General features: G+C 39.4%; 1 protein-coding gene across 1 annotated transcript in view; it reads left to right on the plus strand.

Moving 5' to 3' along the window:
• Positions 1–23,307, plus strand: part of ryr2b (ryanodine receptor 2b (cardiac)) — a 52,000-nt gene that overhangs the window by 10,068 nt on the left and 18,625 nt on the right. The window contains exons 23-75 of the mRNA XM_028422617.1: positions 85–168; positions 330–489; positions 750–897; positions 1,238–1,446; positions 1,698–1,872; positions 1,962–2,170; positions 2,330–2,522; positions 2,739–2,871; positions 3,073–3,187; positions 3,425–3,585; positions 3,743–3,902; positions 4,050–4,136; positions 4,345–4,571; positions 4,707–4,920; positions 5,029–5,646; positions 5,733–5,933; positions 6,065–6,176; positions 6,292–6,432; positions 6,643–6,919; positions 7,003–7,117; positions 7,234–7,366; positions 7,658–7,761; positions 7,969–8,104; positions 8,619–8,805; positions 8,919–9,027; positions 9,729–9,849; positions 10,092–10,261; positions 10,643–10,863; positions 11,717–11,807; positions 11,898–12,038; positions 12,997–13,160; positions 13,393–13,471; positions 13,681–13,770; positions 14,037–14,174; positions 14,290–14,367; positions 14,644–14,719; positions 14,799–14,922; positions 15,185–15,300; positions 15,937–16,013; positions 17,116–17,231; positions 17,415–17,464; positions 17,657–17,717; positions 18,104–18,357; positions 18,825–18,906; positions 19,102–19,232; positions 19,316–19,636; positions 19,722–19,959; positions 20,211–20,298; positions 20,417–20,503; positions 20,596–20,757; positions 20,937–20,996; positions 21,919–22,047; positions 22,771–22,883. Of these exons, the coding sequence (XP_028278418.1) occupies positions 85–168; positions 330–489; positions 750–897; positions 1,238–1,446; positions 1,698–1,872; positions 1,962–2,170; positions 2,330–2,522; positions 2,739–2,871; positions 3,073–3,187; positions 3,425–3,585; positions 3,743–3,902; positions 4,050–4,136; positions 4,345–4,571; positions 4,707–4,920; positions 5,029–5,646; positions 5,733–5,933; positions 6,065–6,176; positions 6,292–6,432; positions 6,643–6,919; positions 7,003–7,117; positions 7,234–7,366; positions 7,658–7,761; positions 7,969–8,104; positions 8,619–8,805; positions 8,919–9,027; positions 9,729–9,849; positions 10,092–10,261; positions 10,643–10,863; positions 11,717–11,807; positions 11,898–12,038; positions 12,997–13,160; positions 13,393–13,471; positions 13,681–13,770; positions 14,037–14,174; positions 14,290–14,367; positions 14,644–14,719; positions 14,799–14,922; positions 15,185–15,300; positions 15,937–16,013; positions 17,116–17,231; positions 17,415–17,464; positions 17,657–17,717; positions 18,104–18,357; positions 18,825–18,906; positions 19,102–19,232; positions 19,316–19,636; positions 19,722–19,959; positions 20,211–20,298; positions 20,417–20,503; positions 20,596–20,757; positions 20,937–20,996; positions 21,919–22,047; positions 22,771–22,883 (7,986 nt within the window). The remainder of the gene's footprint in view (positions 1–84; positions 169–329; positions 490–749; positions 898–1,237; positions 1,447–1,697; positions 1,873–1,961; positions 2,171–2,329; positions 2,523–2,738; positions 2,872–3,072; positions 3,188–3,424; positions 3,586–3,742; positions 3,903–4,049; positions 4,137–4,344; positions 4,572–4,706; positions 4,921–5,028; positions 5,647–5,732; positions 5,934–6,064; positions 6,177–6,291; positions 6,433–6,642; positions 6,920–7,002; positions 7,118–7,233; positions 7,367–7,657; positions 7,762–7,968; positions 8,105–8,618; positions 8,806–8,918; positions 9,028–9,728; positions 9,850–10,091; positions 10,262–10,642; positions 10,864–11,716; positions 11,808–11,897; positions 12,039–12,996; positions 13,161–13,392; positions 13,472–13,680; positions 13,771–14,036; positions 14,175–14,289; positions 14,368–14,643; positions 14,720–14,798; positions 14,923–15,184; positions 15,301–15,936; positions 16,014–17,115; positions 17,232–17,414; positions 17,465–17,656; positions 17,718–18,103; positions 18,358–18,824; positions 18,907–19,101; positions 19,233–19,315; positions 19,637–19,721; positions 19,960–20,210; positions 20,299–20,416; positions 20,504–20,595; positions 20,758–20,936; positions 20,997–21,918; positions 22,048–22,770; positions 22,884–23,307) is intronic.

Here is a 23,307-nt window from a genome sequence, read left to right on the forward strand (position 1 = left end):
AAATATGTGACAGCAGACCTTCCAGCTTTAAACTAATTTGTAATCAGCACCTACAATAGCAGTGTTGCTGTTTTTCCACCATAGGACACTCCTTGCCCTCGGTTTTCACATTGGTTTGATGGATGACCATGCAGAAGAGCGAGTCAAATATCTGAGACCTCCCAACAAGTAAGTATATGTATATTATATATATTGAAAAAGATAAAGCATTTTGTTTGTTGTCATTGCACATGGTGGGTTACAATGCAGGGAAGTTTCTTGATTAATATTGGCAAAACAAAAGTTCACCCTAAAGTTATAAACCTTAGCTTTTTATTCCATCCCCTCAGGTATGGCCAGCTCAGTGGCTACAGGCCTAGTCCAGTAGACCTAAGCCAGGTTGTTCTGAGCTCAGCCCATGAGGAAGTGGTTAGCTTGTTGGCAGAGAATGAACACAATGTATGGGCCAGAGAGCGAATAAAACAGGGATGGACCTATGGAGCACAACAGGTTTGTGTTCTCTGCTGTAATACTGTATTGATCAGACATACTCGCATTCAAACATTGGACAGTCATAGTGCTGTATGTTGATTTAACTGGAAATTAATCTTCAATTCTTTTTTTCTATGATATGTATGCTGGTATATGAAGACGTGTTCTCAGATTATTCTAGTAATTCAAGAATAATCTCTTAACACTGTATCTTATTCATAAACATTGCATTACATTCTCTGACAGCTATCTGTTCACTTTGCTGTCCATATTTTTAGGACATAAAGGGAAAGCGAAGCCCATATCTTGTGCCCTACAACCTTCTTGATGAAAAAACTAGAAGACAGGGCAGGGAGAGTGTCAAAGAGGCTGTCTGTACCTTGCTGGCATATGGCTACAGCCTAGAGCCCTTCAACCAGGAACAGAGTAAGTCTCAGAGGCCCTATTCATTAATCTTAAAAGCAATACTTCAATAAATGTTACTTTATAACCAATAGTTTAAATTCAAAGCCACGGCTGCCACGCAGTAGCGATACATCCTCACAAAACATGGCAATGTCCAGTGGCCTTGATTTTAAACTCTTGGATGTAATATGCATTTCATTTTGTGTGCAAATTAGCTTACTTTCATGTCAAATAATAATATAGATAATATAAAATAACATAAATAGTAAATAATGCAAAAAACTGTTAAAAATGTATTTTATGAGTTGTGAGTGCATGTAGTTTTTATTTTTATTTTTTCTCTGTTTTTTTGGATTTACAGCCCCATTATCAAAGCCAAGTCTCTTCTCTGCTGAGAAGTGTAGAGTGTTCAGACCAGATAAATCTTATTCTGTGACCCGAGGGAAGTGGTATTTTGAATTTGAAGTGCTGACAGCAGGAAGCATGAGAGTGGGCTGGGCTCGACCAGGCTGTAGTCCAGATAAAGAGCTGGGCTCAGATGACCAGGCATATGTCTTTGATGGACTTGAGGTAAAATATTCATATTAGTTCTTAGTCACTAGTAAAACAACAGAACCCGCTGTGATTTTGTTCTGATAGAGAGGATAAATCATGTATTTTTTCTTGGCTTTTAGAAATTTGCACTGTTGTGTTCTAGCTGTGTGACCATCACTGATCTCAGACAGAAACATTTGAATGCCCCAAAAATAGCTAAACAATAACTTTGAATTTGTTCTTCTACACTTCCTACACTTTTCTTGCAATCCCATTGTTGCTTTCAGGGTCAGTGGTACCATCAGGGTGGTGAGCCCATGGGACGTCCGTGGCTCAGAGGTGATGTGGTGGGCTGTTTGGTGGACATGGCTGAACGCACCATGATGGTCACACTCAATGGAGAAGTGCTGTTTAATGACACAGGATCAGAGCTGGCTGCCAGAGATTTTGAAATTCTGGATGGTGTGCAAGATTATTTGACTTTATACAGTGTATTGCACTAACTATTTTCAAAATCTATTGATCTGATTGTCTCTCCTCGTGTTTTCAAGGCTTGTTGCCTGTGGTCAGTGTTGGGGTGAACCAGGTGGGAAGACTGAACCTGGGCCGCCATGTGGGGTCTTTGCAGTATTTTACTGTATGTGGTCTGCATGAGGGCTTCAGGCCTTTTGCTGTCAACATGGCCAGAGATCCAGCCTTGTGGATGAGTTGGAAACAACCTCAGTTTACCTCCATACTGCCTGAAGATCACAGCTTACAGGTTTGTTTACTCATGTAAGCTTTTTTATCTAGTTACTTGGTAGAAATGTCTTTCATTTGTAAATAATGCAGTGTACATTATTTATCTGCATTACCGTGTGTGTCTGCTTATAGCACTAGTTTATTCATAATCTTGATCCTTGTTCAAATCTTATTCAAGGTCACAAAAGTCAATGGCTCAGCGGATTCCTTATCCAGCTTGAGGGTCTCGCAGCGGTTGTTGGCACACCATGGTGGTGGAAGTGAGATGGGTTTTTACAGGCTCAGCATGTTCATTGAATGTGCTGCTGTCCTCCGAAGCCCTACAGGAGTTGTTCTTCCAGGGGCCTCCAGCCCTGTTTCTCCAAGTTCAGGTAGACTGATATTCACTTTTTTGCTGTTCAAGTTGAGCCAAAAGAAGACATGAACTTAACCACATCAAGCAACAACAAATGTCATATACAGCATATAAAATTATTATGTAATCTGGATAGCTACAGTAATTCAGATTCATTTAGATTAGTGACCTTTATAAATTATTCTGCTAAAACTCCCTGAGGCCCTGCTGTAATTAATGCCTATTGTCTTAGGAAGGAAAGATCACGAGGAGGTGGACTCTGACTTTGAAGTCCTGATGAAGTCAGCTCATAGCTTTGCTGGCTCAAGAGATGAGCTTAACCACAAGGATCATAGCCAAGAGAAAACATCTAGACTGAAACATCGGTAATTTGAGTAATGATTATGAAAATTTTAATGTAGAATAAATATTTAGTTCACTATCTTTACATATGTTTAAGATATATGACATAAATATAGTATTTTTATGTCTTTCCTCCTAATTAATACTTGAAAAAAGTAGCAAAAATGAAAGATCAATGCAAAATCATTGTGCTATTGTACAAATTAATGTGTGTGGTCTGTCAGGTTCATGCTGAAGAGAAGTAAACCAGGCTTAGTCATCAGCAATTCATCTGCTCGCCTTCTTGAAGACGTTGTAATTGACAAAGATAATTATGATCAACTTATACAGAGCTCCAGAGTAAGTTTGATTTTCATACATACATAAATACAAAAAGAAACCAAATGTTTCTGTATAGCGTAATCTCCTTGCATTGAAATGTCAACATGTTTTTTGTATTTAAATAATGTATTAAAAAAAAACATAAAACGCATTGTGATGCATTATGCAAATGAAGTTATATGCTTATCACAATAAAAGCTTGAAATGCAAGATGCAAATACCAAACAGTGACACCAAGTGACCTCTCTGTTTCAGTATTACTATTCAGTGAGGGTGCTTCCAGGACAGGAGCCACTGAATGTGTGGGTAGGCTGGGTGACCTCTGATTTTCATCAGTATGACATGACATTTGACACTGACAGCGTCCACACTGTGACTGTTACACTTGGAGATGACAGTGGCAAGGTGCTGGAAAGGTTAGTGTGCACCAACACAAGCAGAGACTCTACCAAGCTTTTAAATACTAATTGCGGTCAGGATCATGATGTTGATTTGAAAATCAGTTTGTGGTGCAGATGTTTTGTGTTGTATTTCAGTATGTGGCATGAAAAACACTTCTGTACTTTTGCGCAGTGTGACGCGACGTAACTGTTACATGGTGTGTGCTGGAGAGGCAACTGGCCTGTCTCAAAGTCGGAGAAGTGCAGGGTTAGAAATTGGCTGCCTAATTGACTCAGCCACAGGACTGCTCACTTTTACCTCCAATGGAATGGACATGGCCACTTTCTACCAAGTAAGTCCCTCAAACGATTGTGATTTGATTTATTGTTTAATACATTAAACCCCATTCTAAAGTACTTACATTATACCTCAGACAACATCATATTAGAGCTATTATTGCTTTACATTATTACAATTATACTATTTTACTTCAAATCAGGTGGAGGCAAGTACCAAGCTGTTTCCTGCTGTATTTGTCAAACCCACCACCAGCAACATGTTTCAGTTTGAACTGGGACGTATCAAGGTAATGAATTGCTATGATTTAGCCATTAAACCTATCAAGACACTTTTTTAAGTTTTTCAAGCATGTCAACTCTTCTGCATGATGGTTAAAAAACAACATCTTTAATAACTTTGGATAGTTTGTTGATGACAGATTAGACTGTCAGTCTACAGGAAACTGGGTCTTATACATGTTCAATTATGCTCTTGTATTCCTCTTTGCGATCCAGAATGTGATGCCACTGTCATCAGGTTTGCTTCGCAGCCATAGAAGGAATCCAACTCCACAGTGTCCTCCAAGGATTCAGGTCCAGCATCTCAGCCCTGCTATATGGGCCAGGGTACCAGACAGTGCATTACAGGTGTTAGTAGATCGGCCAGAAGAGCGGCATGGTTGGAGAATTACATGCAATGAGCCCCTGCAAGTCATGACCCTGCAGATCCCTGATGAAAACAGGTTAAAGTTTGAATAGAATAAATGAAATCAAATATGTTTATTCTGTCATAGCTTAGTATTTAGCAGCAGCTTTCATTTGCTTTTGAAAGAAATGGCACTGAAATTGCCTTTGCTTTTTTGATGGCATTCATATAGGAGCGTTGACATTTTGGAACTGTCGGAACTTGAAGACCTCTTGACCTTTCATCACAATACCCTTCTCCTCTATTGCTCTTTATGTGCCCTTGGCAACACCCGAGTTTGCCATGCCCTCTGCAGTCATGTGGATGAGCCTCAGGTCCTTTATGCTATACAGAATCCCCACCTCACTGGTCTGCTCCGCTCAACGTTTTATCACCTGCTTATTCAGGTTGCTTGTTGGAATTAATTCATTTTTGCATTATTTAATATTCATTAATTTTATATTATTGGACAAGAGAATAGGTCAATTTTGACAATGTCTTTTCTTGTTCTCTAGGTTTACCTCAGCGGCCACAGTACAGCATGTCTCATGATGAACCATGAATACATTGTTCCGATGAGTGACCAAATCAGAGAAATCACCCTGTATCCCCATCCTGTTAATGGTGTTAACAGAGGGAGTAATCAGCCTGCAGAGGGAATTCCCAGTGCTAGTAGATGCACATCCCTTAAACCACAAATGCACTTTTCATCTCCTTGTTTTGTCAGGAGTGGTGGGATGGAAGGGGATGGTGCAGTTGAAATAGCCTTTGCAGACAGCCCAGAAATCCCCTTGGACACTTTGAAGAATCTGACTGTGCAGATGCTCAGTGCTGCCGTGTGGGCTGTTGGTCAGGCTGTGAGGGATCCTCCAGGAGGCAATATTGAGCTTCTGCTTGTTCCTCTCCTAAGGCTGTTCTACAACCTGCTGGTTATGGGGGTAATTGGGGATGATGACCTAGAGAAGGTTCTCAGACTAATGGAGCCAGCCATGTTTCCCATAAATGCTAAAACCCCCAAAGAGGAAGAAGAGGATAGTGACAATGTAGAAGAATGTCTTGAGAGCAGAAAACAAGATGACACCACTAAACAAGGGCTTATTCAAATGAACCTTCCAGAAGCTGTTAAACTTGAGGTAGAAACTAGAACATATTCTTGGATTAAATTCAGATGGTGTGCAGAATTTCATTATGATTCAAGTATTGGTGTTTCTCTTTCTAGCTCTGCCATCTGCTGTCCTACCTGTGTGATTGTGAGGTTCGTCACAGAGTAGAAGCTGTGATTGCTTTCTCTGACAGTTTTGTGGGTCAGCTGCAAGAGAACCAAAGGTTTCGCTACAACCAGGTCATGGAGGCGCTCAACATGTCCGCTGCACTCACAGCTCGGAAGACCAAGGAGTTCCGCTTACCTCCACAGGAACAGGTAGAATGGGATGAGCAAGCACAATGTGTTTTAGCTAAATGAGTTAATATATGTTTGTGCAGCATACCATGCCAAATAATATGGTCCACAATATATTACTTATTGGTTACAATATTGTACAATTTTGTAAGATCAAAATGCTGCTGAGCTTCAGAGAGGATGACCAAGAAAAGACCTGTCCATGTCCATTGGAAATCCAACAGCTCCTTCAAGATTTCCACCACCTCCTTGAAACACACTGTGGTAGGAACATTGCTTATCTTTGCTTTACTATTAATTTTCATTGCACCAGGGAACTACAGAAAAGCTCTGAAAAGGTACTTACAATAATTGCCACATTTTTGCTGTCATTGTACAGGCATTGAATCAGACAGTGACTCAGAGGATGAAGAGGACGCTGTGATATCTTTGAAAGATCGACTTCTTAGTCTATTGGCAAGAGTTGTCAGATGTAATAAGACTCCCTTGGATGCAGGGCAATGTAGGCCAAACAGACCCAGTAAGTACAAGCTGTTTGTTGTCCCACTATATTTAAAAAAAACTGTGAATGTACCCTGTTATTTACCTGCACTTAGGCTCATACATATATACACACATACTTCAATTATCTTACAGTACTTGACATGTAAAATTCATATTTTATTTTTAAGGGTAGCAGGACAGTACTTATAGTTTTATCACCACTTTCCCACCTTTGGTACTCCTTCAGGGCCCCTCAAGAGTCTCATCTCTGAAACCATGGTGCGCTGGTCTCGAGAGGGTGAGATGGAGGACCCTGAATTAGTTAGGGCTGTCTTCTCATTGCTGCATCGACAGTATCAAAGACTTGGTGGCCAGATGGAAGGACCCCTCTGCAACGCTTATACAATCAGCCAGTCCTCAGTGGAGGATACCATGGCACTTTTGTCCTCTCTGGGCCAAATCCGCTCACTCCTCAGTGTCCACATGGGAAAAGAGGAAGAGAGGCTGATGATCCGAAGACTAGGGTAGGGAGAAAATTTACTCTTAAATTCCTTGTTGCATGTTAGTGTTAACAGTATTCTTATGGTCTCTTTTGTTACATGTACAGCGATATTATGAATAATAAAGTTTTCTACCAACATCCAAACCTAATGAGGACACTAGGGATGCATGAGACTGTGATGGAAGTGATGGTCAATGTTCTGGGAGAAGGTGAATCAGAGGTGAGGAAAATTTGTGTGTTTGTGGAACATGAATGTTATTCCACAGGACATATTTCAAAGGTATGTGCATTGTTATTAGGCCATGCTTTCCTTTTCATCATTTGTGATTTTTTTAGGACATCAACTTTCCAAAGATGGTGGCCAGCTGCTGTCGATTCCTTTGTTACTTTTGCCGTATCAGTTGTCACAATCAGGGAGCCCTGTTTGACCACCTCAGCTACTTACTGGAAAACAGCCGTGTTGGACTTGGTAAGTTCTGTTATTTGTCACCTTTGTTTGTCCCTGGTTTGTGTCTATGGATAAGTGCTGACAAAACCTCTTGTACTGCAGCGTGCGCTGTACGTTAACCTTTCACTACACCACTGTACCTGAACTCTTCCCTGTCATTTTAGAGAGCACATTTTGTTTTCTTCTTATACTTGCACATAAGATACTAAAAATGTTGTTCTATTTAATTACCAATAATAAGCATCCTTATAGTCTGATATTATGTTTAGTTTCAGTCTGTATTTAGGTTATTTTATGTCTTTATTCCTTTAGCTTCACCATCAATGCGTGGAGCCACACCTCTTGATGTGGCAGCGGCCTCTGTTATGGATAATAACGAACTGGCCTTGGCACTAAAGGAACCAAATCTGGAGAAGGTGGGAGTTTCTAATTAAGTAGATATTGAAGAGAGCAGTGTGAACATTTATTTGATTTTTAATGCAAGTATCACTCAGGGCGCAGGTGACATGCAGTAAATTTGTTTCAATGACATAATATTAAGACAACAATTCTTTTTGCCATTACCCATTACTTGTATAGTAGCTATATTTATCGTTACTCTGATAATCTGTTCCCTTCTTCAGGTGATTCAGTACCTAGCTGGCTGTGGTCTCCAGAGCTGTCCGATGCTAGTGGCAAAAGGTTACTCTGATATTGGCTGGAACCCTGTGGAGGGCGAGCGTTACCTGGATTTTTTACGCTTTGCTGTCTTCTGCAATGGTATATTAAAAGCATAATAAAAATTGATTGATTTTAACTTTATGTATTCAGTTATAGTTTTGATTCTTTCATGTAAGACTTTCTAGGATATTTGCTACTGTGGTAAAAAAAAAGAGTAGGAGCAAAGCAGAAAGTTAAAAAGGCACAAGAGGCTGCATAATTTCATGCTCCCAATTAAGTAAGTTATTTGCAATAGACGTAATTCACTCCACTATTGATTTTTCTTACTCTGATGCAGTGCCCAGAAGTCATCCGTTTAAATTGCCCTTGAGGGTGTTGACAGTTCAGCCAAATAGCATTTGCTTTCTGTACAACATGCCTCGGTAATTCCAGCCTCACCTCCTCCTCTATACAGCCTATATAGATGTGACGCATGTTGCCGTTTCTAATTTAGTTCTTTTGTTCCATAAGTTGAACGAGAATCTTTTTCAATACATTACATATTGTTTTAGTAGATTTGAGCAGTCTGTTTACTAATGTGTTTTCTTTTTCTTGCATGCATTCCTTAACACAGGTGAGAGTATAGAGGAGAATGCATATGTGGTGTTGAGGTTGTTGATTAGACGGCCTGAGTGTTTTGGCCCAGCACTGCAAGGCGAGGGGGGCAATGGGCTCCTAACAGCCATGGAGGAAGCTATCAGGATTTCTGAAGACCCTTCTCTGGATGGACCATGCACCAAATACCAGTCCAACAGAACGTTGTCAGTATCTGATATGAAATGCAAAGTCATTCTAATGGTACTAGACTGAACTGTGCTTAAGGGATAAAAAAATCATTTGAGCTCTTGACTCTTATGATTGTTTCCTGTAACAGAGATGTTGTCCAGGACAATGATGATGACCTCATTCACATGGGGCATGCCATCATGACCTTCTACTCAGCGCTTATTGATTTGCTTGGGCGCTGTGCCCCAGAGATGCACGTGAGTGTTTTCCCCAGCCTTCAGCAACACTTTCACATCAATATCCACTGATGTCTCAAACAATGGAGCCTAAATGAGAAGGGTCCCCAAATATCTTTTTGAAGAAAAATCCAATCTGTTATCTGTTGTAGTTTGACTTGTGTTATTCACTACCATTATATATTTAGATTGCTATGGATCCATTAGATGTGTTTTTATGTATGCTTTCTCACAGCCCCTAGCTTCATTAAACATACATTTAAACATGATTTAATAACCAAAACTGTCTGATGTATGCCACAAATGTTTTGTCATGGGATATTATGCTGCCTATTGGCCAACATATAAATATAAAGTCTGATGTATCACCCATAAAACACGATGGCCTGATTGAGTGATCCAGTCCTTATTATTGATGTGATATGCTTTAACTGAGGAGTGAGCGTCTATAGCTGACAGCATAAGTATCTATAAATATTTATATAAACACACATTTCCTCTTAGCATCTTGACACAATAGTACAATCAGCTGGACTTTAAACCTGTGTTTCAAGGTAGGCCAGCTCAGTTTCAATAACCATGTTTTATGTATCCAGTGTAAGATGCAATATTAGACCATATGTGTGATGCTGTCACTATCAGATCCATGCAAATCTGTAGTGTTGGTATTAAACTGTAAATCACTAATCATTGTTTTTCTTTGTGGTAATGTTTTCATCCAGTTGATTCAAGAAGGCAAAGGAGAAGCCATCCGCATTAGAGCGATTCTGAGATCACTTATCCCTATTCAGGATCTTGAAGGAGTCATCAGCATCCGATTTCAGATCCCTTCAGTTTCTAAAGGTCAAATGGGCTGAATTAGCCAATCCTACATCACTTTAGTGAATTAAATCCAGTTGGTTTGATGTATGCCAGTTTTATGAAATTGTTGCAGCTACTGGAAAAATAATGAAATCTGTTTGAGGCACCCACAACCTCATCAGGCCTTATCACAGATTATACATGTAAACAAACTCACACACAGAGAGGATGTACAAAACATGATATGTTAATATGACCCCTTCTTGTTTTTTTTAAATCTGCAGATGATCTGTTGGTTGAGCCTGACCTATCTAAAGTGTTCTGTCCAGACCACAAGGCAGCCATGGTTCTGTTTCTGGATCGAGTATATGGCATTGAGAACCAGAGTTTTCTTCTTCACCTTGTGGAAGTTGGTTTTCTGCCTGACCTTCAGACTGCTGTCTCTCTTGACACTGTAAGCAGAAAAAACTTTTATTTTGTTGCCCTCTTCACCTGCTTGATTGATTTGATGTAGGACTGTAGCAGTATCCACTGATTAAGGAATTGATTGATAGTGCACTAAGTCACCACTGGAAAAAAATGTACCTCTCTCCGCTCGTGTCCCTAACTTCAAATTAATTACATAAAAGTACTCGATAAGAAGTAAACATGACTTGACTTATCAATTCTGTCTCTAACTTGCATCTGCATACCGATATGAAATATCTTGGGTCTAGTTGACAGAAGGAAAGGTGATGGTGTTGTTGTTTCTTCTTACTGCTTCCTCTTATGTCTTATTTGGTTTTGCTGAGTTTACTGGACTCTGTCTAAGTGCATTTTCTCCTTTTCACTACAGGTTGACTTAGGATCCACTGATATGGCCCTGGCCCTCAACAGATACTTGTGTACATCTGTTCTTCCCCTGCTCACCAAATGTTCAGCTCTCTTCCATGATTTAGAGGATCGTATGTTGCTGGTTGATTCTCTCGTTCAAGCAATCTATCGCATCTCCAAGGCTCTTTGCCTGACCAAGGCGCAAAGAGACACTACTGAAGATTGTTTGCTGACATTGTGCAGGTATGGTTTTTAATTGGTATAATGTAGATACATATACTGGTGCGTTTTTCTATCCACTTATTATTGCAAAGAATTGATGCTCTTTTTGTCTGCACCTAGGTTGTACTTGTATTCAGCTGTTGGCTCTCTTGATTGGTTTTTGAACTGGAAGTGCAAGCAAAGGCTTTTTTTTTAGTTCTAACTTGAAACTCAAGTGGAAAAACACTTGTGGTTTGGTAATGTTTTGGGTCACTGCATTCTATTTTTTTCCTCAAAGTTTAGGAATGATTGTAGTATTAGCTACCTATATCCATTAATTTATACTGTTTGACAAAATAATACACTGAGTTAAGAAAAAGTTAATATCAACAAAATATTAACTGAGCCATACATAACAATGACCTATTATTCAAACCCATCCTTGTCCTGCAGAGGGTTGCCAGGGGCTGCAGCCCAGCCTAAATTGCTTTGGGCTAGAGGAAGCAGGGAATTCTCTGATAGGTCACTAGTCAAACAAAAAAGCTTACACATGCAAACCTATGGCCAATTTAGAATCTTCAATTAACCTAACATGCACATCTTTGGTCTGCTGCTGGAGGATGCTGTAGCACCCGAAGAAAAACACAATGGGAGAACATGCAAAATCCTCATTAAATTTAATGAGTCACTGTGAAGCCTGTTTTTGTCCAATTCTAAAGTAATTGATTAAATTCTGTCAACATGTTAACAAGTTAATTAAATTTTGCCTGTGGCTTCAAATGACTTATATTTGTCATTTTTCTGTGATTGTCAGTCAAAATATCAGTCATTGTGTGTGCGTGTGGTGGATATGAACTGTGTCCGTGACTAACTCTGCCTGCTTTGATGCCCCTAGTAAACTTCAGCCATCAGTGATGCAGCCTCTTCTTCGACGGCTCGTCTTCGATGTTCCCCATCTCGCAGACCACAGCAAAATGGCGCTAAAGGTGAATTCATTCATTGTAGTTTACAGTTGTGGTAAATATGTGGCATATGTAAATATATCCATTAATCTGTTCAAAATGTTTGTCTACCAGCTGTTGACGACGCACTACGAGCAGAGGTGGAAGTATTATTCCCAAACTGGTGGGCAGACTGACCAGGGTTTGGCCTCTGAAGAGGAGCTTCTTCTCTCTAGAAAGTTGTTCTGGGGAGTTTTTAAGGCTTTGGCAAAGGAGGTAAACCATATTGAATATCTGTTTCACTCTCTTTAAAATAACATTTTCCTGGGCACCAAAATAGTTGCAGAAAAGGACAATGTTTTGTTTCTTGACAGTAATCCTTCCACTGATTTATCAGCTTTTTTTTTGATCCTCCTCAAAGTCTATTTCAGGAGAAACCGCAACGTGCGTCCTTGTTTAGTGTACTAAAAAAAACCTCAGTGAAGAAAAATGTAACACACTTGAGATTAAGTGTTAATTTTTCATATCCAAGACTGAAGCCCCATAGTCTTACATAGAGATTTTGGAAACATGGGAGGTGAAATCAATAACTGAATCTTCTCTCACACCAGACTATTTCTGACAGACACCTAACTGTGTGATTCAGAACAGGAAAACATCAAAGAAATAGGGTCATAAGGTGGTGTCAGGTGCACGTGAGGCCCACATCAAAAGGAATCAAAGCCTGAGTCCACAGTAAGCACTGTACAGAACTGTATCTCCAGTTACTGTCTGTCTCTGTAGCTTGGGTGCCCAGTGTGTGTGGCTGTATAAACTAAATTTCATACCAGCTGAACTTAAATTGGGTACAGTATCTGTTATATCATTATAGTGATATGGTTTTATTTTTTCTACCCCAATTTGCAATTATATGTCCATTAATATTTTACTTCGAGTTTCCTCTTGGTGGTTGGAAAACATTGGATAATGTTTTTTTGTGTAACCAGGTTTTTGCAATCCTTATAAAGGTATTTCTCCTTTGTCCTGCCTCAAACTGATCTTCCATTGTACTCTTTCCTTGTATGGTAGTCACAGATATGTAGAGGATAGTGACAGACGTTTTTAATTTCAGCAGATGTTGGAGTAAGATGGAAGACCTTCAGTAACAGTTTCCTCTGTAATTTAACTATTTTTGTTTCATCTGTCCTATCTTTCTTCTACTCTTTGTTTCGAATATTCCCTTCCTTCTGCGTAGCCATGCACGCCTCTGTTATTGAAGCTATGTGTGCAGTGCCTGACTGCTGTGGCTAAGGCTTTGCCTCCTGACCATATGGTCCCAAGCTGTTTGTCTCAAATGGAGAAAAGAAATGCTATGGACACAGACGAACACTTTGACCCTCAACCCGTAGATACCTCCAAGTAAGATAGTGACCATAAATATTTATTGATCACTGACAAGATATATCCTGTTGTATGCATATCTTGAAGATGACTTGTTCTGCTTAAGCCCTAATTTGGTAATTACAGAATTACAGTCTGGCACAATGTGTTATGTTCTCAGAGGTGTAAATATAAACGTATCATTCTCAGAGATTAATAATGTGAAGATGTAATCAGAGTAAAAGATGTATTATTTCTTTCCCTCCTCCAGTGTTTCAGTGCCAGAAAGGCTGGAGTTTGTAGTGAACAAGTACGCAGAACACACTCATGAAAAGTGGTCACTAGAAAAGGTAATATCTGGATAATGATCCCTCAGTTGTGTATGTCCTGTTAAAGATGACAAAGCAGAGTTGATATTTGATATCCTGGTCCAGACCGAACTGAATTTATCACTGTGATAGCATTCAAACATTTGTCTGTAGTGTGCACTTGACTTAATATGATGATGTCTGCATATTTTCTATTGTTTGATCTTTGGTGAATTTGTGTTATCTGTCAGTTTGCCATTGGCTGGGTTCATGGAGAGCAGCTATGTGAGAGCACCAAGGTTCATCCTCTCCTCAAACCATACAGGGCTCTTGCTGAGAAGGTAGTCAGCTTTATAAAATGTGTATACAAATGTATCTTGGTAATAGAAACAGGGAAATGACACTTCCCAGTGGTACGATTAATCCAATGTGGCATATGTAACATAAAAGATTATAACATTGCTTTTAGTGGTTTCTGGATTATTACCCTGCTGCCCTCCAAGTTCTTCAAATATTGAAATAGTTCAAGCACATTTTTGCTTTTCTGCTAACCTCTGATAAAGCTTACTTTTAAATAGAGACTTATATATAGTTATCACTTTTCCAGGACAAGGAGGCATACCGCTGGGCCATCAAAGAAACAATAAAGAGTATGCTGGCCTTTGGTTGGACCATAGAGAGAACTAAAGAAGGAGATGCATTTGGTCTGCATGCCTGTGCAAGGAGGGTCTCTCAATCTGGACAGGTATATGTGTTCAAAGGCAACATTCTCTTAGAATCTAGGTTTGTTCTACTAAAAGCACATTTTCATCAAGCAAAAGAGTTTTTATGTTATTTGAGAAATTTGTTGTCTGTCCTAGCTATCTTTTCAAGGGGCATCAACTTTCAGTCCTAAGCCTATGGACATGAGCAACATCACCTTATCATGGGATCAATGTGTAAGTTTAATTGTAACAAAGCTAGTATCAGGAGATGTCATCATGCAGTCATGTCAGTGGCTTACATTAATCAAATATTCATATATTCCTCGTACCTGATAATTCCATTTATTCATCTAAATTGTATTAGTGGAAGGTGTCTGAGGAGGACCCACTTAATATTTACATCCTGTCACGCTGTCAGCCATACAAGCATGTTGCGTACTCTCCAGCTACTCACAGTGGTCTTGCAAACTGCCTCTTTAATGCGCTTTACTCCCTTCTCTTCTTCTTTAGGCTATGGCAGAACAGTTGGCTGAAAACTACCACAATGCCTGGGCCAAGACAAAGAAATTAGAGCTTGAGAGCCAAGGTAATCTTCTCCTCTCCTCTCTTCAAACACAGGAACGCTTACAAAAATTGCTATGTATTTTACTCATTTCTCTTCTCAGGAGGGGGTGGCCATTCAATGCTTGTACCTTATGATACCTTAACTGCTAAGGAGAGGAGCAAATTTAGAGAAAGAGCCCAGGATATCCTCAAGTTCCTTCATCTCAATGGCTACACTGTATGGAGGTGATTATGGCTGCAAAATGACAATGTGATACAGCATGTATCATTTGATGTTTGATGTTTTTTCCAAGCATTGTAGCAATCAGACCCTAGTTTCTTTTCGTAACAACTTTGAGTACAGGCCACAACCTGGCATACATCCATTACATAGATTAATTGTATTGCCTCTTTATTGTCCTGCTGTAGCATTAACATGTGATTTAAAATTGTGTTCAGTGTGTTTAAACCAGTGAAGTTTAACTACCCCTGTTCTGTACATCTGCAGAGATCGGAAGACAGTGGAAATGGACTTTCCAGCCATGGCCAGTGGCTTCGGATGCACTCTCCTTCAGCGGCTGCTGTCTCACACTGAGGAGGCTCAGGAGAACATGTTGAAGCTTGGTAACATAATAAGAAATAACACATAAAAGAAGTAGTACAAATATACCATATACCACAGGTTTAGACCTGTGTAGATCTGTTCATTCAATGCATAATGAGAAACAGTCTCTTGAGTCTGCATTTGCAACACTGCCCCAGGGTAGGTTTGATTTGTACCATCACAGAATCATTCAAAACCAGGTCTGGGTATGTGAACTTGTCCTTCTTACCTGATGATTAAAAAGAAACGGTTGTGCCGGCAGCAGCTGTAGCTGGAGACATTGTGTTTGTGGTTTGTCTGTCCCATTTTTGTGAACTTCATTTCTGAGCAATGCTTCAAGGGAATTCCTTGCATGGCACAAATATTCTGTCGGGCTCAGTGTATGAAATGATTGGATTTTGGGGGTCATAGTTAAATCGCATTAAATACATACACTAATATGGACCAAATGCAGTACAAATGTTTAATAAGAAAAAGTGGTGATATGATGACATTTTAAGTACAAAATGTCTTCCTCAATGCCAGAATGATGAAGTTGGTAATTCTGGTTAAATATCATCAGTGTATATTTTTTCGACTTCACTGGAGGTGCGATGAAAGTTTAACTCTTGGTCTGATTGCTCAGGTTTCATATATCACTTTGTTTGTCTGTCCAGAAGTGATGCAAGCCAGAGGACAGACCTCTAAAGGAGAGAGAGCTCCAGACCAGCAAGCCATCAGTTTTTTTCACAAGGTTTGCCACAGCTCAAATGTCTATACATAGTTGAAGTTGACTGCGTGATAAGACAGCCCCCTTCTAGTTTCATTTTTCCGTTGCCTATTATTTCTTCTCATTAGACTTTTTTTCTTATTACATTTAGGTCATCTAATTAGTTTTGTTGCCATGGGCGACCCTTCCAAGTAAAACCCTTTGTGGCTGTGTAATTTATTTAACCATTTTGGAAATCCATGTGGGTGTGTCGATTGCCATTAGGACATTGATTAAAGCTTCCCACACCGCTCTGCCTCTAAGGAGGCAGCGAATGAAAAGGGTTTATTTTTCATTGATGGGACCCCCAGAGTCAGACCCAGCCAGCCAAGACCATGAACAGTCATGCCTCACATCTCTGTGCACATCCCACTCGGCCTCATTCTGACACGGCCATGCATGTGTGTGTCTCCTGGCGGTTCATCTGTCTGTGAATTGCCAGTCCTCCAGACTTGGTGGGTCCATCATTAAAGCCATGTTATACAATCAGCAGGTGTTGCTCACACATTGAAAATGTCTATTTAAAATTCTAATTTTTAAATTCTAGTCATCTAGATCACAAGTGTCAATGTTCAAACGACGGAAATGCCAGCAAAAGTTTTTTATCAAGTGTTGAACAAGACTAGCATTATGTTTGACATTTATGGTGCAGCTAGACAAAATTTCATTTTCACTTCAGTTATGAAGTTCAGTAGCTGAGACTTGCCAAAAAATGGGTGGCGGACCATCAGTGGAGCTCAGGCACATGATCCGTGACTACACCCACCTCTCTGCGACCATGCCCCTTAATACTTTTAAAGAATAAGGAAGAATCATCACAGTACTATAATCACAAATGTGGATATTATATATCTATAGATACAAAAGTGCCCTTTAAAGGTGTTTAATGTTGTTGTAAAGTTGATAATAAGGTCTATATGTATTGATTGAGTTTTTTGGAGCTAGTTGGAGGCCATTGGTACTTAAATGTTTTCTTAGTGAAACTTTAAAACTAAGAGTAAATTTAAGGAAAATGTCTGGATCAGATGTCTGATAAACACAATTTTATGTGCATATTTATGACTGTGGGTTATTACTGTGTTCACAGGTCACCCTTCCTCTTTTGGAACAGTATGTGAAAAGCCACTATCTGTATTTCCTGTCTACTTGTTCTAATGATGATAAAAAACATGCCTCAAAAAAGGAAAAGGAGATGGTTGCATGGTAAGTATATTTCACTTCGTTTTAGAACAATTCTTAAAAAAAGGTGTACATACATAATCGTTTTTTGTTGTTTTTAATAAAAACCTCATTCTGTGCTGTCAGTCTTATAATTTGGTGCCCTGTAATTACTTTTTTATTCTTCTCTCCTCATTACTTTTACTTGTGTTTTCTGCTCACATCCAGCCTCTTTTGTAAGCTTGCAGCTCTAGTAAGACACCGAATCTCACTCTTTGGTAAGGATTGTGTGAAAATATGCAGACACTAATTTGTTTCACTTGTCTCTTGCTTTTCTGCTTAGTTGCATTGCTCTTTGGCTGTCGGTTATTGTGTCTGTTTGCTTGCTTTATTTTCTAAATGTTAATGTGTGGCTTGTGCTTATGTGTGCTTTATAGTTGCATTTTTGTTTTTGAAATGTGTATTTTTAGGAAACGAAGCCTCCTCCATTGCAAGCTGCCTCCACGTTCTCGCTCAGGCTCTTGATGCCAGGTAGCTAGATGGCACTACTGTCACACTCTGCCAAAATCGATCTTCACGCTCTGCCTGCAGTAACACCAGTGTCGCACCACCATGTCTAAGGATGAGATGACTGGTGTAATTGAGCCACTGATGCTATCTAATTGTGGTTGATCACTTTTTACTCCCTGAGGACAATGCTTCTGAAGCATGACCTTTGTACAATTTTAGCTCAGCAGACATTGATGCCATTTATAATTGTCTGAGATTATAGATTAGCAGCTGATTTAGTGCACTTAATGTGCTTTATTATAGCCCTCCAAAAGAATCCCAGCATGGAACCTTAACATTTCCATTTTCTGCACCATTCATTAATATTGTCCCTTTTACAATATCCTCTAAATGTTTTTACAACCAAGGACATTGATGAAGTCAGCCCCAGAATCTATCCAGACATCACTCCAATCATTTTTTGAGGCAGCTGCAGTTGATTTGGAGATGACTGTGGAAAAGCTTTCTGAGACCTCGTCTCCAGTCTCCTTGCCTCAGAGTAGGGGTCAGCTGGCTAGAGGAATTACCAAGGTTCTCAACTACGCAAACACCATTCTCCTCCCCACTCTCACTTCCCTCTTCAATCATCTTTGCAACCAAAACTATGGAGCGGACATCCTGGGTAAGGCCTAAGGAAGAATGTCTCCTATTTGTGTGCAATGTGTATTCATCCTAAAACACAGATGTAGCTCATTAACATGTCTTCTTTCATCATCTCAGCATAGTAAACATACAACCACCACGTGCGTTTTCAGCAGTCTCATTCGTTTACCTCCATATGCTCAGGAGTTGCATGAACAGCTGGTTTCCACACCCCTGAAATCACTCTAGGGACACCCTCCGTTCAACTGCTTACCTTCCACCATATCTTTGAACCCAGCTCTCATTAAGTGTCTCAGTCATGACCACAGAGCAGCAGGAGCATATTGTCTCCCTTACTAATGTCCTGGCCTTCCACGAATCATTCATTACCTCAATCAGCAGGCATCCAGCCAGTCCATCTCTTTGTTATTCATTGCTAACAGCTTTCATACTCTGTGTCATTGGGTGTTTCTGAAAGAAAGGTTTAAATGTCCCTTGTCTTTTCAGTTGGCAGTATCCAGGTGTCCTGTTACAGGATCTTGAACAGCCTCTACTCTCTTGGAACCAGTAACAGCATCTACATAGAACGGTACTGCTTATGTTGCTATGTGATTTTAGAGAATAATGTCTCCTTTTTATCATACCTTTTGTCTTTTTTTCCCGCACACAAACCTTAGAGCCCTTAGAAAACTTCCATAAATGTTTGTGAATAGTGTACACTATCCACATAAAAAACATGTTGCATATTTGTCAGTCATGCCTGTGTCCCATCGTTGCATTTCAGGCAGAGGTCTGCAGCAGGTGCGTGTCTGGCAGCCCTGACAGGAGCTTTTCCTGTGTGCTTTCTGGAACCAATTCTAAACCCAAACAATCCTTCCTCCATCTATAATACCATGAGTGCGTCTGACATAAATGGTAATGAATACCATAATGCACACACATTTTTCATGGTTGTCCATTTAAGCTCAGGAACCTTAAATAGCTCTTATCCACTTTAGACCAGGGGCTCCCTGATCAGGTGGAGGACATGTGTCCCCTCCTGCCTTCTCTGGTACAGGCACTGAGGGAAGTGGAGGAGTTGGCAGGCGCAGGTGCTGGAGCTCGCCAGGCCCACTACATCCATGTTGCAGAGGTCACTTTGCCCATGCTGTGCAGCTACATTTCCCATTGGTGGCACTGGGGCCCTGAGGGACAGACAGACAGCCCAATCTGCACCTCTGTCATTCCTCAGCATGCTAGTGACCTACTTGGCCACATCCTCCGTATCCTCCACAACCATGTGGGAGATAGCCAGGGTGACTGGATGAAACAGCTGGCAGGTATTGTGTATCATTGGTATATTTGGATATATTTATTTCACATTAGTAATCCCTCCTGATAACAGCTGTCCCCTGTATGTCTTAGTTTTTTCTCAGCCAATCATATGCAAAGCCCACACCGAGTTGTTAAAGAGCCATTTTCTGCCACTAATGGGGAAGCTGAGGAAAAGGACTGAAAGTGTCTGGCTGGAGGAGGAGAACATGAAAGTTAAAGAGTGCCGTACCTCTGAAGCAGAGTCACAGATTCAAGAAAAATTTTCTGTGCTGGTCCGAGACCTCTATGCGTTCTATTCCCTCCTTATCCCATTTGTGGACTCTAATCGGTAAGACATCAACCAAAGGAAATTATGTGTGAGGAAGCAACTTTATGTTAAGGATGAAACTTGCTGTGCTGTATTACTTACATATTGACATAATTCTCACAGTAATAATTAACTTTCAAATATTGATAACGAGAGATTAAAAAATTAAAGGTACAAAAGGAAAACATGACTTTTATTGATTATTTCACTATGTGTAGCTTTACAGAAGTAAATTATGTGATGTTAATATATTTTGTTCTGTCTTGTCTCAGAGCCAGATGGCTGAAAGGACCAAACCCTGAGGCTGAGCAGCTGTTCAGCATGGTGGCAGAGGTCTTTATATTCTGGGCCAAATCTCATGTGAGAATGACACATTGTGTTTTTTTTTATTGATTTCCTTCATGCCAATGCTATGCTAGTGAGTATTGAACCCTTTGAACCCTATACATTTTTTCCCCAATGCATTTTTAAAATGCAGAATTTCAAGTGGGAGGAGCAGAGTTACGTGGTTCAGAATGAAGTCAACAACCTGGCTTTCTTGGTCAATAGTGACACAATGTCAAAGGTCAGCCTTTATTTGTAAATATGATGTGCCAGGATTACCACATAGCCTACCTGTTGTAAAAAATCATAAATCTATGCCTTACCAATACTCAGTTTGACCGTGAGAAGAGGAGGATGAAGAGAAAGGGCGATCGTTATTCTGCACACACCTCTCTTATTTTGGCATCCATGAAGCGACTGGTCCCAGTGGGACTCAGGGTTTGTTTTCAAAGCGACCAGAGTCTTATTGTGTTGGCCAAGAATGGCTTCTCTCAGGTCAGTTGTAAAAATGAACATTATATTCCCACTCCTATCATAAAAAAAGAAATAAAAAAATGTGTCACTTCTCTGGGATGCTTGACTATAGTACAGAATAATGCATGTGTGCACTTGACACTAGAAGACTGTCTAGTATATTTATATGTTATATGTTTTATATATTATATTCTCTACAGAAAAACACTGAAGATGAGATTCGAGAACAGATTTTCAATTCTCTTAGACATCACACTCAGGTAAGGTCATCTGCTAGTACTGCTACTTGAATGTTTTTTGCAGATGAAAGTATATGTATGATTAGGGTTTTATAAGCTATATTACTGGTTAAAAAAATTGGTTAAAAATATTCCTCAAAGTGGTTGTTGTGGTTTATAGTGTAATGTATAGTGTATATATCTTAGCATCTCAAACTGCTAGTTAAACTTTAAACAGTTCCTTGACCGATATAATTATTATATGTTACCTGGATCTCCACTGGCTCATATAATTTAGATAAGTGAATTCTTTCTTTATACCATACCTTTGACAAATGAAGTGCATATGTATATTTTCTCTGTTTAGAAGACATTCTGCATATTCAGGACATGCTCAGTTTCTGGTAAATTAAAATGTAGAATGCTTTCTTGCCTGTAAAAACCCAACCTGTCTCAGTCAGTGAGTCATTGTTCATCAGAAACATGAATACGACATACTCACTGTGCTGTACAAAATATGCATGTGGCATTTCCATATTCATAGTCAGAGATAAATAAATACATAAATGTTTATTCATAAGTCTGTGAGGAAATATCCTCAGCATAGAATAAAGTTTTCCAAACAGACATTTTGTGCGTAGCCCTTGAACCATCCTTTGTTGGTTTGATAAATTATTATTTTGCTGTGAGACAGTGAGCAGTAAGTCTTTATTGTTATTCACCGTATAAGAATTCAACCAGGGAAATTAAAACCCACTTGATTTATTGATGATGTTTATTAACTCTCCATGCTTCTTCATTCTATCATGTGTTTTTTTCATGTTAAAGTTGCTGGGTGATTCTCTTTCCTCTTTGCAATGAATTTTTCCAGTAGTCCTCTAAAAATATTTTAATTAAATGGTAGAAATGCAAGCTCCTTGGAACAAAAGAATTAAACGTGTCATTCTATTTCTTTTCTTTGTAGACATCAAACACCTTCAGGCAGAATATTTTTTTTACAGAACACCCAACCCAGCTTGAAGCTGTCAGTGACTCACAAAGGACTGTGGACAGGATTCTGGAAATAGCTCAAGTCCTTTATTACCTGGAACAGGTGAGCCTTTCCATTCTATAAAAAAACCTGATTAAGACTGAAAAGAGCGATCTTCTTTTTCCTCTTAGCCTCAGTAAATGTGGTGACATTGGATATATCCATCCTCTGCAGTCAGTTACTGTCAGAGTAGGATTGTGTTGTGACAACTCCCTTGTTTGCTGTTATTGTTGCTAAATCATCATCATAAGATCCATCAAAGATAATTATCTTTTTATGCAATTAACAGGTTTTTCCTTCACTGTGTGATTACTGTATCACAGAGCAGCTGTTTTGTTGTTGAGGCTGATAATATTGTGATTATCAGTCTTGCAGGACTGGATGTCCAAATGCCTTTTCAGTTAAATTCTGATTAAGGTTATGTGAATATTGGCCTATAAAGAAACAACTGAATTTGACAGAACCTAAAAACGTGTTCTTTGGCTACATTTAGACAAGTCACAACCTCTGAGCCTCATAAAACCCATGTCGATGTGTCAATAACTACAGTTCTCACTGCTGCCTCTGGGAATTTACACTCTGGGACAAAAAATCGTTTGGCTCATTTCTTTTAATGTTAAGATATGTTAGATAAGTACAATTATTTCTATTTGTATTGTTTATTATTATTTATACAGCTGCTTGAATTTATACAGCCTTGAGATTATTACATTAGAGTCCATTCAACAATTACCACTCCAAGTTCTGTGTGTACCGTGTATGTAGTTTAGATATCTTTTCTTACAGGTGGAACACCCTCAGAGAAGCAAGAAACCTGCAAAGCACAAGATCTTATCTAAACAGAGGAAACGTGCAGTGGTGGCCTGCCTAAGGATGACTCCTCTCTACAATTTACCCCGGTGAGATATTTATGAACGCACCCACCCAAGTGGTCTGTTTAATTGCTTATAAAATAAGATTTCAGTGAATTAACCAGAAGGAAATCATATTTCTGCTGCAGATTTTATGCTTAGTATTTTAAGAGCACTGGTTCATCAAACCTTTAGAGATTAAAATCCTATAAGTAATCATTTTAATTATAAAAAAAATTTAAATTTTTAATTTTAAATAAAAGTTAGTGATTACTGCTTAATCCTTTTTTAAGGTATGTTAATATGCTGTATGAATTTGTACAGTATCACTGTCCAACAACAGAATATTTTAGGTATGTAAAGGGAAGGTCTGCATGACACGCTGCTGTGGCTAAGAAGTAATGTAAAACCTAATTAGGTTTCAGAGCCACATACAGCCATGTCAGCTGCAAAGGGAGCAGCTATTAGCATA

This window comes from Parambassis ranga, chromosome 15 (genome assembly GCF_900634625.1).
Source record: "Parambassis ranga chromosome 15, fParRan2.1, whole genome shotgun sequence".
In the NCBI taxonomy this organism is placed as follows: domain Eukaryota; kingdom Metazoa; phylum Chordata; class Actinopteri; family Ambassidae; genus Parambassis; species Parambassis ranga.